The sequence below is a fragment of the Mirounga angustirostris genome, unplaced genomic scaffold (genome assembly GCF_029215605.1).
Source record: "Mirounga angustirostris isolate CCGP_5_RB_7025 unplaced genomic scaffold, mMirAng1.0.hap1 SCAF_1, whole genome shotgun sequence".
NCBI lineage: Eukaryota > Metazoa > Chordata > Mammalia > Carnivora > Phocidae > Mirounga > Mirounga angustirostris.
Genome location: NW_026991709.1, coordinates 194,399,648 through 194,422,936, shown reverse-complemented (window position 1 = coordinate 194,422,936; position 23,289 = coordinate 194,399,648). Strand labels below are relative to the sequence as shown.

General features: G+C 48.4%; 1 protein-coding gene across 1 annotated transcript in view; it reads left to right on the top strand.

The window, feature by feature from the left end:
• The window catches only part of CACNA1D (calcium voltage-gated channel subunit alpha1 D), a 295,614-nt gene that overhangs the window by 199,594 nt on the left and 72,731 nt on the right, over window positions 1-23,289 (top strand). The window contains exons 10-19 of the mRNA XM_045862169.3: window positions 5,549-5,636; window positions 6,946-6,972; window positions 10,334-10,494; window positions 11,525-11,750; window positions 11,879-12,086; window positions 14,793-14,913; window positions 18,340-18,454; window positions 18,836-18,905; window positions 19,771-19,837; window positions 20,565-20,712. Coding sequence (XP_045718125.1) covers window positions 5,549-5,636; window positions 6,946-6,972; window positions 10,334-10,494; window positions 11,525-11,750; window positions 11,879-12,086; window positions 14,793-14,913; window positions 18,340-18,454; window positions 18,836-18,905; window positions 19,771-19,837; window positions 20,565-20,712 — 1,231 coding nt within the window. The remainder of the gene's footprint in view (window positions 1-5,548; window positions 5,637-6,945; window positions 6,973-10,333; window positions 10,495-11,524; window positions 11,751-11,878; window positions 12,087-14,792; window positions 14,914-18,339; window positions 18,455-18,835; window positions 18,906-19,770; window positions 19,838-20,564; window positions 20,713-23,289) is intronic.

Here is a 23,289-nt window from a genome sequence, read left to right as displayed (position 1 = left end):
TCCCCTGTTCCCAAGGAAGGCGGCCATGACTGCCCTTGCTCAGTTGTCCAACCTCATGCCCCCACCCGTTGAGAGGAAGGGATCAGAAGGTTTAGGCTGCTCAGGTTTGGGGACAGATTCGGAGAGGCATCCCTGACTATGCAAGAGAGCCTGTCCTGTGGAGAACAGGGGCTCGAGGCTCCAGGAAGCCCAGGACATTTGTGAAGGAGGCTGTTTGGTGTGCCAGGCTCGAGAAGGATGCTGGGGTGCTCTGTGCTCAGTTGGCATGGGTCCCGGGGCTCCCGCGGCTGGCTGAGGACTCTTGGGGGGCTGCTCCCTTCCCCAGCAGCTCTGCCTGGAGGAGACTTGGGAACGCTTCTTCTGGGCAGGCTTCTGGATTCCTGGCAGCCCTTCTGAAGGACAGTGGGCAGGGGCTTCACAACACTGCTTCCCTGCTCTCTCTTCTCCGAGCTGGGGGAGTGCAAGGGAAACCGCCTTGGTGCTGGTGGTAAAACCAGACAGACAGCCTGTGGGTGTTTCCTCTTTAGAGCAGTTCGAGCAGGTCAGAGTTGTAAATGGGTCTTACAGATGATATTGCCCAACAGCCCCTGTTCTAGATTGGCCAGGAAAAGGGAAAGGACTTGTCCCCACGTTACCGGTGACAAAGGCCAAGCTTCTCTGACATTCCTTCTTGTGTCTTTTGAGCTGAGTAGCCTCTGTCATGGAAGGATCGGAGATTTTGCTGTGCCTGTTAATAGTGAACACAATTTTGGGGCTGCCTCCTTGCAGTCACACGCACACTCATTCACCGTGTGTGTGGGCCCACGTGTCCGTGAAAATGCTAGCTAGTTGTGCTGGCCTGAGAAGTGGCGTGTTTTCCCCATTTCTTTTGTGCAGCACTGCCAGTGATAGCATCCGGGCCCAGCAGCAGATCTTGGCAAAAACGTGGCACAGCATCCGCGGAGAGCGCTCCCAGCGGGGCCCCGCCTGCGGAGGCTGGGGTGGCTTTCGTCTGCAGTCCAGGGCCCGCTGGGCTGCTGTCTGGCATCACCTCCTCCCCGACAGCGGCCCTCAGGTCCTTTGCTCAGCCGGCCCACATCTGAAGCCTCGGGGTCTGCCCTGCAGCTCTTCTCGGAGATCCCAGTGCCTGGAGGAGCTTGCAAAGCATTAGCCCTGCGCTTCCCCAGGTTTTCAGCAGGCAAATTGCAGTGCAGGTCAGCATCCCATTCTAGGCACAGGCTTGTCCTAATGCCTGGTTTCACCCCAGATTCTGGAAATAGTTTTAAAACTTGTATTTTAAAAAACTGCAAACTTGCTCCACAGAGCTCTCAAGTTCCCTGGAATGTGTGAGGGAAAGGATTTACAGCTGCTCTGCATGCAGATGGCCCCTTGGCTTGCTTCTGCCTCTAGATGACATGATGGGACTTGGCGGGGGGCGGGGAGCGGGGAGCAGGGGGAGTCTCAGCCTGCATCCCTAACTAGCCGAGCCGCTTGTCAGCCATTCTGTTGAAACTGTCCTGAAGGGGACAAAGTGCTCCCCCTGCACGGGGCAGCCATGAGGCTATGGCAGCCAGTTGGGGAAAGGGCTTGTGTTCCAGGAATTTTCCCGTGGGCTTACTTACATGGATTTTCATAAAGTCCCAATAGTCACCACAGTGGCTTGACCTTTGTTCTCTCTCTTTGTTGGGGTGGCCTTCTGGAGGTGGTCTGGCTGCATACCAGGTTTCAGGGGTTTAACTGAGGTCATCAGGACAGCAAACCAAGACTGATGGAGAATAGGCTTGCTTGGCTTTTGGAACTTTTAATGTGTGGCATTTTAAGGATATGCCAATATATACCAACATGTACCAGTATATTAAGTATAGTTTTAAGGGCATACCAATATACATGTCAACATATACTGATACCAAAACATATCCTAGTGTATTTAAGCACATACCACAAGCCCAGGGGGCATGGCCAGGTGGGAAGAACGCCAGGTGGGAAGCAGGAGAGCTTTCTCACACCTGGACTGTGCATCCCGAGGCCGGTTGGTCAGGTCTCTCCTCTGTGAAATCACAGAGCTGCTTCATGTGATCTCAGAGGCCCGTCCCGGTTCTAACAGTCTGTGATCCTCCTGTCCTGATAGTAAAAACATAGATGAAGTCCCAATGGGACTAAGCGAAGTGAAACTCGCATCAATTTTTTATCACTAAATATAAGGAATGCCCAGTACAAGTGAAGGGTGAAATGCTTATGTACAAACAAGCTCCTTTTGCCCACTGGGCCTGCTGTCTCCGTACTTTGGGGAAAGGAAGTGCTCCCCGGTGACCGGGAGGGAAAGGCTGGAGCAGAGAGAAAGGCTGCCAAGGCCCCCCACCAGAGCCTGGGTCCTCTGCTCAGGTGAAGGCACTGGATCATGGTCCATTTCCGGGACCAAATGAGGTCACCCAATTCTAGCAGTCACTGTGCTCTTCCTCTGCCTCCCCCTCACTCAGCTCTGGTTGATGTTATTCCGGAATAGGTTGTTTGTTATGGGTGCGTGGCTCTCTCAGTGTCTAACCATTAAGACAGAAAAGATACTATCTCTACTGCAGGCAAAGTCAGACAGAAATGACTCGTCCGAGATAAAAAGATACAAACCATGGTTTGTTCGCAGACGAATCCATCCCCCTGCCTACTTCACAGCCAAAGCTGACTCAGGCGTGTGGAAGACTGTTCACACTAGGTGTCTCTCTGCAAGAGTGGTCAGAGCAAAGGGACCCTGGGTTTGGGCCAGCATGAAGTGTCCCTTTGCTTCCAGGGAGCTCCAGGAGAGCTTTCTTGAGGTGACAACTACCATGTCTGAGCCTCACCGATTGCCTGACACTGTGGACCCACATAGGATGACCCAGGACTGTGGGGAAAACCCACCATGCATTTTATCTCACTCAGTTCTGCCAATAGCCCCAGATGAGAAAATGGAGCATTGGAGAAGTTCAGCCACAGAGGCGGGGTTAAACTGGGATCTGGCTGATCCAAGAGTCCACTTTTAGCTACCGAAGGATGGAGTCTGCCAGGGGGGCAGGGAAACTTCTCTCCATCAGTGCAGCCTTGACACCATGCCACACCATTAACCTCTCTTAGTTTCTGTCTGGGGAGTTCGCCTTTGTTCCTTATCTTTCTCCCCACTTGGTTCTCACGTTCAGGGACTAACTAGTACATTTCATTCACTAATAGCTGGCACGGAGCCAGAAATGCAAAATGCCCCCCACCCCGTAGGCAGCATGTGATTCATCTGCTTTGATCGGATGGTTGGAAGAAAAGAAGCTTTAGGAATGACATGCAGCAACTGCACTGCTCTTCTCCCAGGACAGGGCCCCAGAGGGTAAAAGGCCACAGTGACTTAGCCTGTTCAGAAGAAGTTTGCTCTTTTGGAAAGAATAATTACAGATCTAGGATGATTAGTAGTAGAACCGTGAAACATTAAACGGTGAGAGGTAGAAGTGGCCCTCGAGAGTGTGGAGGGAGCACCACCACTCTCCGCATGGGACATTGCAGCCTGCAGAGAGGTGAGATTGTGCCCAGCTCAGTCAAACGTTAACCGGGGCCCCCCACTGACCCCCACTCCTGCCCTGGGTCACGTGCTCTCAACTGCTGGCCCCTTAGTGGCGACAGTAACTACCAAGAAGAGCGTTCCACAGAGATGACTCACGGTCATATTTGTAGGAGTCTCCCACTGTGATTTTCTTTGTCACTTAAGACAAGGGTGACCTATGGGAGGAGCCCGTAGCAGTGAACTTCATTGAATTTTACAACGTTTTTGTCTTTTCAAGTCAGAGCATAAATCAGTCCTGGAGAAGAGAACTGCGTGAGCAGCTTCGTGCCTCTGTGTGTGTGTGTGTGTGTGTGTCTTTACGGAGCTTTTGTTAAAGGTTTTTCTGTGGTTTGATCGTGTAGGATTTTTGGTTTATTTTTGACAGGTTTTTACGTGGAATTGTAAAAAAAGTGAATCAAAGTTAGTAGTTGGTTTCTTTTGACTTAATTGAGGAGGAAAGGTTATTCTAAGAGAATATCAGTAGTGTGACGTGGGTCTGTCGTTTTGCTCGTTTTGTCTTTGCTGCCTTTGTCTAAATACTCCCAGACACGGCTGTGAGTCTCCCACCTGGGCAGGCTCAGTTCCTTGGGTGCCCCCAGAGGGAAAAGGACTCTCTTTGGTGCCCTCAGAAGAGATGTTTCTCAGCTCTCTGGGCCTCTCAGGTCAGGCCCACCTTCATCCTTGTCATTCACCGTGTCCCTCGCCTACACAGAGCTCACTGACCCAGCTCCTCTGGCCTCTGTGCCCGGGCTGGCCTCAGAATCTCCATCACAGCACTAAGAACCACTACCAGCCTTTGGAGATCCAAGGGGAGGCATCCTTGCTAAGAGGAGCCGCATCGGCAGAGCCCACAGGGGGGAAGGCCTTCCTGTTGATACCACAAGGTCTATAAAGGTGGTCGCTATAGGTCAAAAAGATGCATCAGGGCAAAAAATGCACGTGGTTGGGTGATTCTCCCACATTTCCATCTTCAGGACCCCCTCTCCAAACCCTAGAGCAGAATTTGTTATTCCTTACTGCATGTTTCCAGAACTCCTTGCATGGACCCCCGAGGTGGCTCTTTTCGTAGTTCATGGAAATCCATGGGTTTTCCAGGGCAGGTGCAATTCTTTGTGCCCTCCATCTCCTTCATGGCCCGGCTCCAACACATTTTTAGGATGCTTATAAGGTTGAATCAGGAGGATGAGAAATAATGCCCATATGCCAGATGGTGGGTCCCTGGGCCTCCCATCACAGCTAGTGCATTTCTACATTCCCTCCACTTCCTCTGCTCAGGATCCAGCTGTAGAGGAATGAGACATGCCCAGAGACCCCGGTGACACCAAGACCATAGTCAGTTTTGCCCTCTGGTCACTGCTTGGGAGAAAACCTTCTACCTGTAAGACTGTACTTCCTTTGTGCTCTAGTTCTGGCTGCTTTGGAAAGAGCCTTCCTCATGTTGGCTTCACAAGCTCAGTGGAACTTAGCAGATATATTAGCTACTAATGAGTAGAGTTCTTAAATTTTTAAAAAGATTTTGTGCTTGGTACCTTCATGTCCTCCTGGATCTAATACCTCTTCTCCTTCAGTATATTTACAATAAGAATTCATGTATGAAATACTGGTCTAGTCACAGATTTTCTAGAGAACACCAGTTGGGGCCAGCAAAGATGCCACTGTAGCTTGAGTTGTTTTGGTGGACTCTCAGTGCACTCCTGGAAGGTAAGAGAATAAGCTGGTGCCAGGCACAGCAGCTGGGTTCAGTTCGGCCCCTAGGCTTCTTGAGAAGTGTCTGAATGGACAGAGCTTCCTCCTGTTCGGGAGGGGAGTGGTTCTCTGTGGGCTTTCTCGGCAGATCGGCAGATCACGGAAGCAGGGACTCCCTTGCCATAGAGGTGCCTGGCCTCTCACCCTTCCTCGCCCTCCTCCTGGGCTCCCAGAGGGCCTGCCTGGAGGCGGCGATCTGCAACCGGCCCACTCCTGGGCATGCGGCGCCTCCAGCATGCCGGCTAAAGCCTTGTCTTCTCCCCGCAGCCAGCATGCCCACCAGCGAGACCGAGTCGGTGAACACAGAGAACGTGAGTGGCGGAGGCGAGAACCAAGGCGGCTGTGGGAGTCTCTGGTGAGTGTGGAGGCCGCTTGCCCTCCTGCCTCCTCCTGTCTTCTTAGGGGAGCACCTGTGGGGCAGGCACCCCAGGCCATAGCCTCAGATGCACGAGGGGTGGGTGGGCTCACCCTGGACCCCTTGGTCCCCCTCCCCATCCATCCCATCCCAGGCCCCCAGACCCCCGGCGTTTCACATGCCTCTTGCCCTAGAGCAGCCCGTCCTGCCGAGGCGGAGCCTGCCGCGAGGCGTGCCAGGTAACCCGACAATTCCACTGTGTCCACTAGGTGCTGGTGGAAAAGAAGAGGCACGGCCAAGGCTGGGCCCTCTGGGTGTCGGCGGTGGGGGTAACAGGCCTGATTCTCTTCCCGGTCTGGTGTTGGCATCAGTGCTTTGACGAGGAGCTTGTATGGCAGAGTGGCTGACAGAATGTGCTGCATATTTCAGTTTTCCTTCCCTGGCGGGTTCCCCCAATCCCCTGCGTGGCGGCTGGACCCTGAGACCTCACGGCACTTGTTTGGGGAGCCCTGCACCACCCTCTCCTAACGGTGGAGGGCGCCACCACATTCACCCCTGTTGGCTTCTGTCTCGATGACCTGGTCCCCAGCGGGGACCAGCAATGTGCAATGTGCAGAGTACTGCCTGCTTTGGGGAGCCCATGCAATTTTGGTTCATTTGCTTCCTGCTGGTATCCCTTAGGTCTTGTCTCTGTAAAGTAGAGGCGGTGTTTTTAAGAGAATTTGATCTTCTTGGCAGTGATTCATAAAAATGATGTGTTCTGGGCAGAACGCTCAGCAGTTTAAGAAGTGAATTTGCCTCTCTTGTCTTGCTCCGCCCTCCCTACAGCATTGTGAAGTAGGCAGGGGGATGGATTCGTCTTCCTCATTTTACAGATGAGAACACTGAGGCTCAACAAGGTGTGCTGCTTGCCCGAAGCCATGCAGTTAGTAAAGAGCAGAGCTAGGACTCCTAGTCCAGTGCTCTTTTTGCTGTAGCAGCAGTACATGCTACTGCTGAGTGGCTGAGAGGCGAGCAGGGGCCCCCCTGACTTCAGTCTGGGGAAGTGGGGTCCGGGGAGAAGAACCCCTGGCATCATGGCCTCTGACAGGGCTGTGCAGGGCCGCTGGCTAAGAGTCTTCTCGTGCCTGGGCCCTGGAGGGTGTCTTGTCTCCTGCTCTGCTCTCACCCCTGATGGCTCACTGGGGGAGCTGGGGATGCTGAGCCCAGGCTTCTGTGCATGGCTTTTCTGATCTCCCAGCTGAAGTGACGGGGAGCGTATGCTCAAGCCTTCCTAACAGAAATCCTATTCTTTTTGTCTTTCTTTCAGCCAAGCCATCTCAAAATCCAAGCTCAGGTCAGTATCATCTATTTTTTCTTAAGCCTGTGTGTTGGTGTTTTACTTTCTAACTTCTCTATTATACATGGAGATGCTCTAGACTTGATTTTTACTCTATGGGCGAGGACATTCGTATCGAAGATCAGTCTGTCCAGTCAATATTCAATACCTGCCTTGGAGAGCAGCATAATAGGTGCTGAAGATCTTGCCCCAAAACAAAGCAATGAGCTGCAACAATGAACAATTTCTTGTCACTAATCCACCCTTTATATTGCCCCCACCCTGAGTCATTTCTCAAAGAGACACATTTCTTGTCACTTTTCTGCTTAAAAGTCTTCTATGGAGGGGAAAGTTCGAGAGGTCTTCTGAGGTGCTAGTGATGTTCTGTTCCTTGCCTCTAGATGCAGGTTACATGTTTAGTTGCTAAAAGCTCATTGAACCATATACCTATGATTTGTGTACTTTTCCATGTAAATGTTATTTTTCAATTAAAAATGACATTTTACCACCATATATAAAAATTAACTTAAAATGGACTTAGGAATAAATGTAAAGCCTAAAATTGTAAACATTCTAGAAGAAAACATACAAAGTCTTTGTGACCTTGGGTTGGCCAAAGGTTTCTTCTTGGATACAATACCCGAAATACTGGCCATCTGAGTAGATAAGCTTCAGACCAGAAGAAAAAATACTTGCAAAACATTTGATATAAAAGAGTAGTATCCACTATATAAAAAGAATACTATGTAAATATGATGTGAGTAATAAGAAAACAACAAAAAAAATGGCCAAGAGATTTCAATAGGCATGTCACCAAAAAAGCTACGGATGGCAAAGAAGCACATAGAATGACCATTGGTCCCTAAGAAAATGCAAATTGGAATCACAATGAGACACCACTGCACACCTTTTAGAACATTTTTTATACCTGTGGATCAAATTTTAAAATCTGACAATACCAAGTTCTGATAAGGATGCAGATCAGTGGGAATTCCCATGTGTTCCTGCATGGTGCATGGCATGGCCATTTTAAAAACAAATTGGTGGTTTCTTGGAAAGTTAAACATATATTTACCCTATGATCCAGCAATTCCCCTTCTGAGGTATTCATATAAAATGACGGTATATGCCTGCATGAGCAATTTTTATATAGGAGTTTATAGCAGCTTTGTATACAATTGCTGAAAACCGTAAGTAAATCCAATGTCCATAAGATGGTGAATTGGTAGACAAGTTGTAGTTCATGCATATGTTGGAATAATGCTCAGCAATAAGGAAAAAACTGCTGGTAGATACAACACAAATGAGTCTGGAAAGTATTTTTGCTAAGTGAAAGAAGCCAGTCTCAGAAAGCTCTATATTGTATGATTCTCTTTATAGGACATCCTGGATAAAACAAAACGATAGGGACAAAAAGCAGATCAGTAGCTGTCAGGGGCTGAGGTGAGGAGGGTGGGTTACCTATTACAAAGAGCTATGAGGGAAGTTCTTTGAGTGATGGAAATATTCTACCTCTTGATTGTGGTGGTGGTTACAAACCCTATACCTAAATATGAATAATTATCATATGTCGATTGTATCTCAATAAACCTGACTTTAAAAACAATTGGAAGCCCTTCCCTGACTCCCTATTGCCAGAGGGCATATACCTTCCTTCATCATTTGGCCCCCGGCTCACATTCTGGCCTGATCTTTTGGCATCCCTCCCACACTCCCCACTCTGTGGCTCTACTGGACTGCTGTCCGTTTTCACCAGGCTCTGTTTCTTCCCACCTCAGTCCCCTTGGCCATGCAGTCCCTTCTGGGTGGAGTGCCCTCCTGTCTGCCCCTGGTGAACTCTTACTCTCTTAACCAGAGCCAGCCCAAATCTCAGCTTTTCAGGGAGGCCTTTCCTGACTCTTGCAAAGAGCATTTGCTGCTCCTGTCTTTTTGTTCCTGTACCCAGGATGCTGAGTACATCACTGAGTGGGGATGGATAATTATTTGCCCCAACCTTGCATGCTTTTCAAGATCAGAGGCTATAGGACGGTGCGTCTTCTTCACCTGTGTAGACCCAGTGTCTGGAGCCCCAAGTGAGGGGCAGGATGGGAAGTGCTGCAGGCCTTCAGGAGATGGGACAGTGAGGCTTCCAAGATTTGGGAGACACTTGAGACTTGTTACTGCAGCATAAATAGACCCAACACTGGTCCTTTTTCAGACCACCTTGCTTGTGTGTACTGAATTATGCATCGCAGGAGAAACCCAGCCTCAGGGGCAGGCTTCAGTGTCCTCAGTGGGGTTTTTCTATACTGGTCATCATGTTTCCAGCCACTATTACCACTGGAAACCACATAGCAAGAGCAAGAACAAAGTGCACTTTTCTAGTTGCAGGTCTTGTTGAAGAGTGGGCACAGTTCTTTCTTCGCCTGGTCCCTGGGTTATGATGTGTTCAGCATAGCAAAGCAGCTGGGTCAGCCAGAGCTGCAGCCAGGACGCAGCCCGGGGATTCCTCTGACTCAGGTCCCTGGAGGAAGTGTCCACCGTCCCCATCCATGAGCACAGCCTGCACAGGGCTGGCATCACTACTCGGCTGGCCTTTTCCCGGGACCCACTTCACCAGTCCGTCCTGTGGCAGGGAACTTTTCCCACAGGGAGAACAGGCTAAGGGAGGGAATACTTAACCTAATCACAAGCCGGAACTAAAAGTCAGTAGAGGACATGCTACTTGTCTGTCTGGCTCAGCTCATTTTATTTGTATGAAAACACAATTCAATATTGGCTCTTCTCCTGAAGGTATATTTTGAGCCTCACTAGTTAGAAAGGGCACCGGATGACTCAGTAGGAAGACTCATGTCCTACTCGGCTTTGACAAGTCTGCCAGGCTCCAGAGAAACCTCCCAGATTTAAGAAAGGACCAAAAGTTTCTGTAAAAGGAAATCTGGGTTTGGAGCACTTTGCTGCCTGATAAATTCTGTATGATGATTAAGATGCCGCAAGAGATGTGTATGAGAAGCCAAACGGCTCTCTACACTCGCAGTGTGAACAGATCCATGTGCCATATGGTGGGAATGTACATTGCATATATGTGTACAGGCTCAGTCTTGCATCTGCAGACGAATCTATGAATATCTAGATTTTTCTAGCTGGTTTGAGGACTGTGCATGGCAGATTATGGAGTCGCCTAAAGCCATAGGAAGGAAACTGCACGATCAGGTCAAGATTACACATTTAAAGTATTTAAAGACCAATGTCATCTCTATGCCATGTGTTCTCATCTTTCCTTCCTGCACCCCCTGATCTGGATCTCCAGAACTAAAGACAAATTCTGTCCTCATGACGTCTATCGGGCATTCAGAGGCCGCTTCTACTGTTCACGGAGTCACGTTTGCTTCTCTTGCAGCCGACGCTGGCGTCGCTGGAACCGCTTCAATCGCAGAAGATGTCGGGCTGCTGTGAAGTCTGTCACGTTTTACTGGCTGGTTATTGTCCTGGTGTTTCTCAACACCTTAACCATTTCCTCTGAGCACTACCACCAGCCTGACTGGCTGACGCAGATTCAAGGTGCGAGCAGAGACTGTGTTCTTTTCGTTCTGATCCCGAATTAGGGCTTCCTGAGGCTGTCCAGCTGCAGTTTCGTCTTAGCTGATCCATGTGTAGTGACGGGACATTTCCGGGGGCGCTAGAAGCCAGAGGAACCATCCAAACCCAGGCTGCACCTGGAGTGGTGGGGGCGCAGCCCACATGCTGTGCTGGGGCCAGCTGATGCCGTATTTCGTCTCTGGCATATTTTGTCTCTTTAACCGGTTTGATGGCTTCGTGGTGTGCGGTGGAATTACCGAGACCATCTTGGTGGAGCTGGAGAACATGTCTCCCCTGGGGATCTCTGTGTTCTCCGTCTTAACCCTATGACAGCCTAGGGCCAAGGAATCTTGTAGTTGGCAGGGACCTCATCCCCCTTCTCCCCACCCCCACTGGAAGCTTTATTTTCCCATATGGTATTCTGGGCAAGTGGTTGTTTCTCCCCTACCTGGAAGGCCCCAGGAGTGTGGGACAGGAGCTCATCCCCAGAGACAGCCTGTTCTGAGTTGGTCAGTTGTGATCCATGGGGAGGTCCTATTTCTGTCTAGCTCTCCAGCCTGCTGGGTGCTGTTTTCTGTGGTTAGAAGTGACTCTGATAGACAACTGCTGCTTATCTCATGGTGCCCTAATCAAGACCAGACTGGCCTTTCTGTGACTGATTGAAACAAAAAATATAATATGTTGGTGTAAATGCAGGAGCACAGGCTTTTAGGGCTAGAAAGCCTCAGAGATTGTATGGTAAACCTGCTCCTCCCCATTTTATAGTTGGTGAAACTGGGGCGCAGAGAACGCAAGGGCCTTCTCCAGAGTCCCACATCTAGGTGGTAATAGATGCAGGACTAGAACCCGGCACACAGACCATAAACGTTGGTGCCACATGTCTGTAATGGGGGCCATCACGAAGACCGGGGCAAGATGTTGGGGCGTTTCCAGCAGAGACCGGTGGGAGGGAGGTCTGGGGAGGGAAGACCAGTCTGAGCCACACCCACGATGAGACCCTTTGTCTTTCCAGATATCGCTAACAAAGTCCTCCTGGCTCTGTTCACCTGCGAGATGCTGGTAAAAATGTATAGCTTGGGTCTCCAGGCATATTTCGTCTCTCTCTTTAACCGGTTTGATTGCTTCGTGGTGTGCGGTGGAATTACCGAGACCATCTTGGTGGAGCTGGAGATCATGTCTCCCCTGGGGATCTCTGTGTTTCGGTGTGTGCGCCTCTTAAGGATTTTCAAGGTGACCAGGTGAGAGCGCGTGTAACTCACCGCAGGCGTTTTCTGGCCGGGGGGTGGTGAGCAGCTGCATCCTGGCCCCGTGATGTCCGCGGTGTCCCGTGCGCGTTGTGCGCTCACACCCCCATCTTGACTTGTAGGCACTGGACTTCCCTGAGCAACTTAGTGGCCTCCTTGTTAAACTCCATGAAGTCCATCGCTTCGCTGTTGCTTCTGCTTTTTCTCTTCATCATCATCTTTTCCTTGCTTGGGATGCAGCTGTTTGGTGGCAAGTTTAATTTTGACGAAACGCAGACCAAGCGGAGCACCTTTGACAATTTCCCTCAAGCCCTTCTGACAGTCTTCCAGGTGAGCCCATGTGAGGAGGCCGTGTGAGACGCCATCCTGTCCCTTCACAGCTCGGGAAGACAGGATGATTCTGCTGGATTTAGTGACCTCTGCCCCAGTAATGCTCTGACAAATCCTGCGCCACTGAAGTCGATTGTTGCGCACCTGACTCCAGCTATCTAGGGGGCGTGATTTCATGTTTTCGTAAGACCACTGGATATGGGACAGAATAATAAGCCAAAAACATCTGTTTGATTTTGTGAGGTTTCCAAGGTTCCTGGGAGATAGGCTCTACAATCCTCTTCCTGTTCTTTGTGAATTTTTGATTGCAGGCAAGTTTTGTGATCCTGGATCTAACGGGTTTGTGCAAGGAGGTGAATTCTAAAGCCCTCATGCTCCGGTGTGTAGTCAGAGGAATCAGGGTGCTAGAAGAGTTGTGACAGCCTTCTGCCCCCTTGCTTCTCCCTCCTGTGATGTAACAGGGACTGGCAGGCCCCGAGCATGGAGCCTGTGTGCAGGTGACAAGGCTGAGATGGAGGGATGGTGGCAGGTGGCTCGGCAGGTGGCTCTGCACTCAGAGCAGCGACCTCCGCACCCCGCCTGGCTTTAAGTGGAGGTGTTCTCAACCCCCTCTTCCTACGTTGTGAGCCGAAACCCTTCCTTAAACAGACAGTGGCAGATAAATTTTAAAGACCCATCTGCCCTTGTCGCTTTTCACATGTGCCATCAGCGAGCTCCGGAGCCCGGCCTGGGAGGCAGGAAGGCCTGGTGGGAGGGACCGCAGACATCGAGGTCCCCTGCCGGCCCTTTCAGTGCTCGGCTCTGTGACCTTGGAAAGTCACTATCCTGTGTGGAAAAAAAAAAACAAAAACGAAACAAAAAACCAAGAGACTAGAGGGAATGATCTGTAAGATTCGTTTCCACTTGGTCATTTTGAGAATAGAATTACTATCGCTGCTATGGGGCCATACTTTTTTGAAATATACTTTAATTTTTTTAGATTATACTTAATTTGTAGCCACTGATTAGTTATTCTTTTTTCTGTTTTCTTTCAGAGAAACCCGTATGGTGGTGGTGGTTTTTGGTAGCACCTGTGTGTGGCACAAAATTCAGATGTTTACAAAAGGATATAAAGTAACAAATGAGTCTCCTTCCCACCCAGCCACCAATTTCTCCTTTGGGGAACAACCACCATTGAATAGTTTCTGTGTATTCTTTGAGATGTAGTTGCCCTTAGATGTAAATCAGTGAACCTACCAACCAACCTACCTCCCAATGAATGTCCTATGATGTAGATGGTAGCTCATTTTATGTGCCGTTTTCCAGCTTCTCACCATTTCAAGTGTCCTTAAGAATCTATCTTATTGGTCCATAAGAGTTTGCCTCCTACTTTTCAATTCTGCAAAAATTCTGTGGTGTGGATGTCCCCTAATTCATGTAACCAGTCCCTAGCCGATGAATATTTCATTGTGGCCGGCCTCGGCTCAATGGGTGACCTTGAACACACACCATGGACACGTGTGTGAGTGTAGATTGTAGGGTAAATTCCCCAGAGGTGGAATTGCTGTTTTGAACAGTGTGTGTCCATTTCTAACACTGATGCTCTTGCCCGGCACGCTCCTCAAAGTAGTGGCAGTCCATCCTCCAGGGATGGGGGGTGGACGCTGTCCGACACCTCACTGCTTTTTACCACAGTGGGTGTTCAAACTGATGGTTGTCTGACAGGTGAAAATGGTATCTTGTAGTTTTAATGCCTATTTCTCTTATCAGGAGTGAGCCTGAATGTTCTCGTGTGACTAAGAGCCACTAAGTTCCTTTCCTGGGAACTGCTTTTTCTTTTGAAATCATTCACCCATACTTCTGTTGGGTTGTGAGCCATGACAGTTTTATTTTTTAAAGTGTCTGGGGCAGATAGACAATACAGAAGCACATGCACTCTCTCTCTCTTTCTCTCTCTGGAAGATGGTATGGTTTATTTTTATTTATTTATTATTATTATTTTTTAGATAGTATGTTTTTAAAATGCTATTTAGGTTCATCTGATCTTACCTCATGATAGATTGAGTTATCAGATATCATCAGTAGAGAAGATTCCATGTGAAATTTCAGGTAGTTATTAGTATCTACTCATTGGATAGTTTGTAAATTTACATGAGATATTTGGAATTCCCAGCCTCTACAGATTCATGGGTCTAATTCTCCATTTCTAGTATAGATTAACCGTGTAGAATAGTAGGCAGCCATTGAAAGGATTGAAGGCACTTACTGATACAGGGGGTCTCCAGTATATTGTTGAGTGGAAAAAAAAAAAAAAGGCAAATGCAGAAAAATCATATAGTATGACATCCTTTATGTCCAATAAGTCTGAGAAGACACCAATACCTCTTTCCTCTGGGCGAGTATCTGTGTGCTTATGTGCACAGAGGTTCTGGAGAGAGATGCACCAACAGCATGCTCTCCGGGGGGTGGTGGTGCAGAACTGGGGTGTCATCAAAGATTAGGTAGGTCTTATATGTAGTGCTGCTTTAGTTCCATGTGAAGAATTAACTCCTGTGTTTGTGTAATTGAAAACAGTGTTTTGAAAACTCTACTGGGTAACCGATGGATTTGTTGAGCACAGCAAAAGGTAGCTCAAACCAGATTTGGGCGGCCCCCGGTGGGTTCTGGAGGGCCGTCGGGAGCTGCAGTCCAGCTGCGTGTGGACTGACCGTGGTTTTGGCCTCTTAGATCCTGACAGGAGAAGACTGGAACGCCGTGATGTATGATGGCATTATGGCCTATGGCGGCCCGTCCTCCTCAGGGATGATCGTCTGCATCTACTTCATCATCCTCTTCATTTGTGGTAACTGTATCCTTCAAGCTGACCAGGGGCTTTGTCATCATCATCTCGCTTTGTTTCTCCCCGTCTGAACTTCCCTTCGGTGGTAGTGGTGGTGGCGGCCGTTGGGGTGGGGAGATGAATGCCCTTACCTTGTTAGCCCAATATCTGCTCCCCTTCACTGTCCCTGGGATGGCATGGTGGGGTCAGAGTTCCAGTAGCCTTTGAGGAATGAGCAAACTGGGGAAGGGAGCATGGGACAATGCGTGGGCTGTTCTCGTTGTCACCCAGCTTGGCGTCACAGCTCCTGTACCGGTCCCAAGGGAAGGCTTAGGGCAGAGCCGAGTGGTCTTCCGTGCCATCATGCTTGGGAGGTTAGGGTTCATCTGTGTCTCTTGAGACCCTTCCTAACCAGTGGGGACCCATTGTCAGTGGCTTGACATAAGCTCCCCAGACCAGATTTGGCTTTGCTGATCTGTACATCTCTGGGGATCAAGTATCCATTGGCTAACTGCTGTGTTAGGCTCTGAGCTCTTTTCTGACTCCTTTTATTCCTTTTCCCTGGCAAGAGGCCCTCCCTAATTCTAGACTTCTGGAACTTTGGATCTCTCTTTCCCTCAATCAGACCCTTTATGACCCTGTAACTTTTGGTTGTGTCTTCTCTCTCTCTCTCTCTCTCTCTGACCTCCCTGACTGGCACAGACCTGGCGTATGGAACCCTCCATTAGGGTTTGGCGAAAGAGCAGTTGTACAAATATGTGAATACCACCTCTTGGTCTTCACTTTTTTATTTTGAAGAATCCTACCTGGATTCTTCTAAGAAGCCCCAGATTCCTTCAGCTGTCTTCCCCTTGTTCTTTAGTGAGTTGTCCTCTGTGCAGAAGCCCCAGCACAAACTTCTAAGGACAATACACAGAAACCCCACTAGTCCCTCAGGCAGCTCCAACACCCCTCCTACCCCGAGGTGAACTCTCCTACCCGATTCATCCTTATAGCTTCTACTGCATGGGAGGCCAGGTCCTATTGGATTTGGAATGGGTGCTTCTCCATCCCCCCAGCTCAACAATAAGCTTCTTGAGTCAGGAATCCCTTCTTTGTATTCACATCTCTCCTGGCCTATAGTGGAGGGTCTTGCACATAGTTGGCCCTTGGTAAATGCTTGTTAAAGGAATGATCAGTGTTTTCTTATTGTGCTCTCCTCCATGAACCCTTCAGGCCAGAACCCTTCTGGCTTTAGGTATGTGGAGAAGTATTCCCTGGCCACACTCATTCTGGTTACATGTTGTGTGTTTTGTTTTGTTTTTTTGTAATACATGTATCACTATCTGAAATGCTTAAGTAGTTTATGTTCTGTCTCCCCCTACATGAGAATAGGGACTCTGGTCTGTCATGTCCCTAGCACCCAGCACAATCCCCAGCATGTTGGAGGTGTTTGGATCTTTTTGAGTGAATTCCAGAGCACACCACTATTTAGGAGGGTCTGGGTAATGCCTCTAAATACAGATGATGGGTGTTTGCTCTTGGAAACTGTCTATTACAAACTTGCAAGATTTTTCTATGGTTTATTACTCTGGATGTGCTTTCTTTTTTTTTTTTTAAGATTTTATTTATTTATTTGAGAGAGAGAGAATGACAGACAGAGAGCAGGAGAGGGAGGAGGGTCAGAGGGAGGAGAAGCAGACTCCCCGCCGAGCAGGGAGCCCGATGCGGGACTCGATCCCGGGACTCCAGGATCGTGACCTGAGCCGAAGGCAGACGCTTAACCATCTGAGCCACCCAGGCGCCCTCTGGATGTGCTTTCCACTACTCAAAAGAGTTTGGTGTCATTGCAAGACGAAGGATATATTATTTCTTCATTGAGATCACTGGTAGGAATTCTCAATACAGTTAGTCCTGCATCAATCCCTACCTGAGCCATCATTATCCCACACATATCAGAGGAGGGCTTGCATTACCAAGCCATCACCCAACCCAAGACAGATCGCTTCCTTGGGCTCATTACAGCTCTGCTTAACACATAGTCTAACATACCAAAGGCTTTTTGGAAGTTTTAATGCAACTCATTCATGTTTCTATCATCTTTAAAGACTTGAATAGATTAGTCAAGGATGATATCCCCTGGAAGCTATTTCATCATCAGTCTCTTTGTTAGGTTACGTTTGTGTTACCCAGCTGAGATTTCAGATTGCACAGGGCCTGGGGGACAGTGGTACACCTCTCCCATCTCGGGGCCCTTGGGCTCCCACAGTCTTGCACGCAGATGACCATGCATCAGCCAAGGACAAGCATGTTCAGAGAAGGAGCCATCTTGACTTACTTCCCTCTGATCCCTGTGCTTCTCAAAAAATGTATTTAACTGCTGGTGGATAAGAAACAGGCATCTTCCAAGAGATTTGAGAATCTTGTTCAGAATTATTTTTTCTTCTATCCAAGGAAACCACACATACAACATTCTAGTAAGAGCCAAAAACCTGATAGCTTGTTCAGCCACCTCACTTTTTAGGATTTGAAAAAAGAAAATTCAACCACAGTAGTCAAAGATATAGCTATAGTGGGGCTATTCAAAAGAACAGTTGGGGCTCCTGGGTGGCTCAGTTGGTTAAGCGACTGCCTTCGGCTCGGGTCATGATCCTGGAGTCCCGGGATCGAGTCCCACATCGGGCTCCCTGCTCGGCAGGGAGTCTGCTTCTCCCTCTGACCCTCCCCCTTCTCATGTGCTCTCTCTCATTCTCTCTCTCTCAAAAAAATAAATAAAATCTTAAAAAAAAAAAAAGAACAGTTGGGCACCATCTGGCAATATATCAGTGTTTATGCGGTGAATGAATGAGTATCTGCAGACTCTGAAGACCATTTCAGATGAGAAAGACTCAGACTGCATTGTGCAATCATCATCTTGAATAATGTGTAGCCTTTAAAAGGGTCTATTTGGGAAAGCATGCCCTGTATATATATATATATATATATATATATATATATATATATATATATATATATGTTATGGGTACGTGTGTGTTTTAAAAGAAAGCAAAATGCACAAAGCAAAATGCAAAATGCATAACAACACCATGTTCATATACTAGATTGTTTCATGCAGTATGTGTGGTAGCGGTAGATACCTCGGTGTATGGAGACCCACGTGTTTGCGCAAGCACATACGCATGCACACCTATTAAAGGAAAAGTTGAGGTTTATAGGTTTTCCTGGCTTTTAGTGGATCTTAATTTTGCTTCTTTCCAGACTGTCTTCTACAGGTTTCTAGGCTTTTTTGTTTTTGCTGGTTTGGTTTGGTTTTTTAAGCAGGCTCTAGCCTTCTGGTCTTCCTAAGTGAATACAGCACTTAGGGGACAGTCGCCTGTTACCAGCCTTCCGGAGCACAGAGGGGTGTGACTTTGCCATTGTCGACCACAAGTAGTTGCATTTAGACATTGTGTTGTTCCCTTAAAATGTTCAAACTAGATATCCTACTGAATGTCTTCTTGGCCATCGCTGTAGACAATCTGGCTGATGCTGAAAGTTTGAATACTGCCCAGAAAGAGGAAGCTGAAGAGAAGGAGAGGAAAAAGATTGCCAGGTAACCCTGCTTTCACCCGAGGATGGAATCTTGGGCAGAACCCAGGCCCTCGGCTCTCCTTCCCTCAGAGCCGAGAGTAGGAGTCACATGGTCCCATGCTTAAAGAATCCCCGTGGCTAATTGTGGTGTCATAAAATAAATGATGTGTTTGATGCTAATGAGCTCTCACATGAGAATTTTAATAAGATGATCCGTGTAATGAACCCAGCGCACTGAGGTGAACGGGAAGCTCTGAGTGTGGGTTGTGCTATGTTCTCGCTTTTAGAGTTGTTTCCAATTAAATTCTGTCCTTCATCAGGCCACTGTGGATTCCGAGTCGGGATTAGCATTTCTGTACATAGCAATATGGTTATTTGGTTTCTCATGTTCTTTTCTCTGTAGAAAAGAGAGCCTGGAGAATAAAAAGAACAACAAACCAGAAGTCAACCAGATAGCCAACAGTGACAATAAGGTATATGCCCTGAAACACTTCTCCCCTTGCTGTTTCAAAAGGAATCTGTTGGTATCGTCACAAATGTACCATTTACACCACGAGAAGTAGCCTGTGTGGTATTTTGGTGTGAGAGTGTGGCCCACCATTGTAGACACTGGCTTCCCAGGGGGATTCTGGGTGAATTTAGGCAGCTAGCTGGTGATCAATCAGTGTTTCACCAAATAACCAGCATGATAAATACTTGGGGGGACCACTTATTTTTTCTTTATTGGAATTGTGTCATCAGACCTGACCTGTTAGCCTCTTCTCAGTGGGGGGTTAAAATCGAGGATTGTTAATAGAAATGTGCCTCCAGAAGGAATCTTGGGATTGGGGATCTGGGTGCTCAGGGCTATACCGTCAAACTTCATCCCACTTGTGACAGCTCGGGATTTTTCATTCATTTGTTTGGTTCCCTAAGTCAGTAAATACTTACTGAGTGGTTATCGTGTGGCAGATACTGGAGCTCGGCAATGAAGAAGACCGACAAGGTCCCTGCGTGCATGGAACTCGCATCCTAGCAGGGAGACAGCAATCTGCCATGCAGTTAGCATACAGTGAATGGGACAGTGTTGGGTAGAGAGGGGCATGGATGGTGCTGGCTAACCATGGCTGGGTAGAGGTTCTACTCGTTTTCTCCTCATCTGCCCTCAGAGCTATGTCTGAAGCAGAATCATCACTGGGGATACCTGTCCCTATGCATGCATGCACTTACATGCAATGTGTATTTTGGAAAGAGCTTCTCTCTGTGTGCTGAATGGCAGGGCTGATTCTTCACTTGGGTCCTCTGCAGTGCATTGAAGTCAGAGTCTCCCCTCCTCCCAAGACCTCTCTGTCATCCTAGGTTACAATTGATGACTATCGAGAAGAGGATGAAGATAAGGACCCCTACCCACCTTGTGATGTGCCAGGTATGGTGGCCGAGGCCAGTGACAGGCTCTCAGTTCATGGGTGATGTGGCTTTGCTACCTGATCAGGGGCTCAGTCTGTGGCTGGCCAGCCCAGCTGGCGTGATGGTGGGTGGTGAGGCTGCCGAGGCCACGGGTCTGGTCCCCTCGTGGAGCAGTTAGCCCTGCTCTTTGTTCTTGGTCACCCAGGTAGCTTACGTAAGCCAAATTCCAGGTGGTGGGGAGAGAAAGTGTGAGTGGATCCAGGCAAGCCCCTCTTCTTCTGGGAAATCTCTTTAGGAGGCAGTGAGCCATTCCTACTGTTATTACTGCTCACCTGACCCTTTCACATTTGCTGGTGCTTTTATTGCTGATGTAGCAGGGACTGTGGGGGTGGGGGATGATCATGTTTGGCTTGAAGTCTCACACACAGTTTTTCAGGCTGAAGCTGAGCAAGGCTACTGGGGAAACAGCTGGGTGCTGGGAGTATGGCAGTGAGAATCCCACCACTGATACCTTCTGCGTGTGTCAGATTTGGAACCGCTGGGAAGCTCCTTCCCAGAACCACACACACTCACAGACAGGCACACTTCTCGGCCCCCCACACTCACTCAGTCCATATTCGGAAGGGTTTTGATTAACGTAAGCTGATAGATGTGAGAGTTTACTCTCCATGTGAAATTGCGAATAATAATTCAAACCAGAATGCGATTGTTATTTCATGCCTATAAAAAAGGTGTCTCATTTAAAGTAGGGGAAGAGGAAGAGGAGGAGGAGGAGGATGAACCTGAGGTTCCTGCTGGCCCCCGTCCTCGCAGAATCTCAGAGTTGAACATGAAGGAGAAAATCGCCCCCATTCCTGAAGGGAGCGCGTTCTTCATTCTGAGCAAGACCAACCCGTAAATACCCAGTTTCTAATTTCATTGCTGTTGTGTCTCCCCTGTCACCCTACAGATTGCTTGAGGGGGTGCCGGAGATGGGATGAAGGAGGGTGGTTCAGGGCCTCTTTCTGTGCCTATGCATTGGAGACCCTGAGTCCCTCTCTTGCTCCAGCTTTGCCTTTGCCCTCTGTCTCTTCCTGGCCGTCCTGTTCTTGGATGGAGGTGCTGTTAGGAGTATGACTGGCCCCTGGGACGAGTGCCAGTCCAGATTCCCCTCCCCTTTAGCCCCTGTAGTGGTCAGAGCCCATGGCTCGGGCATCCACGGGTTGTCACTTCTGAAGTTTTCCATCCAGAGGACCCTTTCTTCATGAGTGGGTCTTTCTGTTGAGATGCTTTGGGGATGAGAATTTTGTGGCCAAGTTCTGCACAGCATCTTCATCCTGAGATCCAGTTTAGTTAATCACTATTCCCCATTGAGTTTTATGGCAATACAGTGATATTGCTCAATGATATTTTATAGGTGGTACCTCTTCAATTCAGGTCTATGATATCCTACTTAAAATAGCATTTCTCATGTTAAAATGATAAGGTGCTCACCAAGAGCACGGTACTTACAAGTACTACAAGAGGATGACATTTATTTACTAGCTGGTTTCTAGGTTTTAAATCATCTGAGACAGATGGTATACCAGGGCGGGGGGCGGGGGGTGGGGAATGAATGGCTCCTGGAAAGGTTTCTAGAATTATAGAAGCAGTTCTTGGCTGTCAGAGAAGAACTCTATGGAATTCACAATCCCTAGGGAGACACAGGTGGGAAGCAAGGCTGCAGTCCTTAGTAACTTGAGGATTTGATGGTAGTTTTTATAACTCATCACTGTTGAGAGTTTGGGTGTCTCTGTATGTTTTAAAAAAGATTTTATTTACTTATTCGAGAGAGCAAACATGAGCAGGGGGAGGGGAAAAGGGAGAAGTAGACTCCTCACTGAGCAGGGAGCCTGACTCGGGGCTCGATCCCAGGATCCTGAGATCATGACCTGAGCTGAAGGCAGATGCTTAACTGACTGAGCCACCCAGGAACCCCTGGGTGTCTCTTTAAAAAAAAACTATTTGACTGATACTACTGAAGCCTACAGTTCACTGGATCTACATATATTGAAGGAATGGATTGATTTCCCCCCAAAGCTGTGAACACTCCTGCACCTTGGGACGTGTTCCCAGACTCACCTGCTAACAGCTTGCAAGCCCTCCCAGGGCACATCCCAGCATGAAGCAGCCCCCAAGGGGAGGTTTCTCATAAAGTTGACTCCAGTTTTGAAAGTGAAAAAGGAAAATATTTTCAAGGGAAAACATACATGTATTCTACAGGCTAAAAATAAAATCTTTAAATTCTGAAGTCAAATGTTGAGGTGAAGGGTAGTCTAGCACTAACTAGCCCATGGGACGGCAGAGACAACAGGACTCTGAAGATTCTGTCACGTGGTACGTAAGATCTCTGTGCAATTCGTGCATGATGCAACTTTCCCTCCACTTTCTCACCACTGCTTGTGGGTCAGCCCCAAAGTTTAAAAACACAGACAAATGTGGCACCTGGGTGGCTCAGTTGGTTAAGCGTCTGCCTTTGGCTCAGGTCAGGATCCCAGGGTCCTGGGATCGAGCCCTGCATCGGGCTCCCGGCTCTCCCTCTCCTTTTGCCGCTCTCCCTGCTCAGGCTCTCTCTCTCTGTATCTCTCTGTCTCAAATGAATAAATAAAATCTTAAAAAAATATTTAGAGGGCGCCTGGGTGGCTCAGTCATTAAGCGTCTGCCTTCGGCTCAGGTCATGATCCCAGGGTCCTGGGATCGAGCCTCGCATTGGGCTCCCTGCTCAGCGGGAAGCCTGCTTCTCCCTCTCCCACTCCCCCTGCTTGTGTTCCCTCTCTTGCTGTGTCTCTCTCTGTCAAAGAAATAAATAAAATCTTAAAAAAAATATTTAGATTCGGGGTACCTGGGTGGCTCAGTCGTTAAGCGTCTGCCTTCGGCTTAGGTCATGATCCCAGGGTCCTGGGATCGAGTCCCACATCAGGCTCCCTGCTCGACGGGAAGCCTGCTTCTCCCTCTCCCACTCCCCTTGCTTGGGTTCCCTCTCTCTCTGTGTCAAATAAATAAATAAAATCTTAAAAAAAATATTTAGATTCGGGGCGCCTGTGTGGCTCAGTCGTTAAGCGTCTGCCTTCGGCTCAGGTCATGATCCCAGGACCCTGGGATCGAGCCCCACATCGGGCTCCCTGCTCCGCGAGGAGCCTGCTTCTCCCTCTGCCTGCCTCTCCCCCTGCTTGTGCGCTCTCTCTGTCAAATAAATAAATAAAATCTTAAAAAAAACAAAGCACTTATGACAGAATCTCCCCATAACAGGAGATTTTACCAAGCCCATCTACTAGTCATTTTCATACAGCCAGGCTACAGTATAAGATTTTAACTTTTAATCTAAGTATAGTTGACATACAATATCATATTGGTTTCAGGCACACAATATAGTGATTTGACAAGTCTGTACATTACATGGTGCTCAGCGTGATAACGTGATTACAGTATTACTGGTGATATTCCCCATGCTGT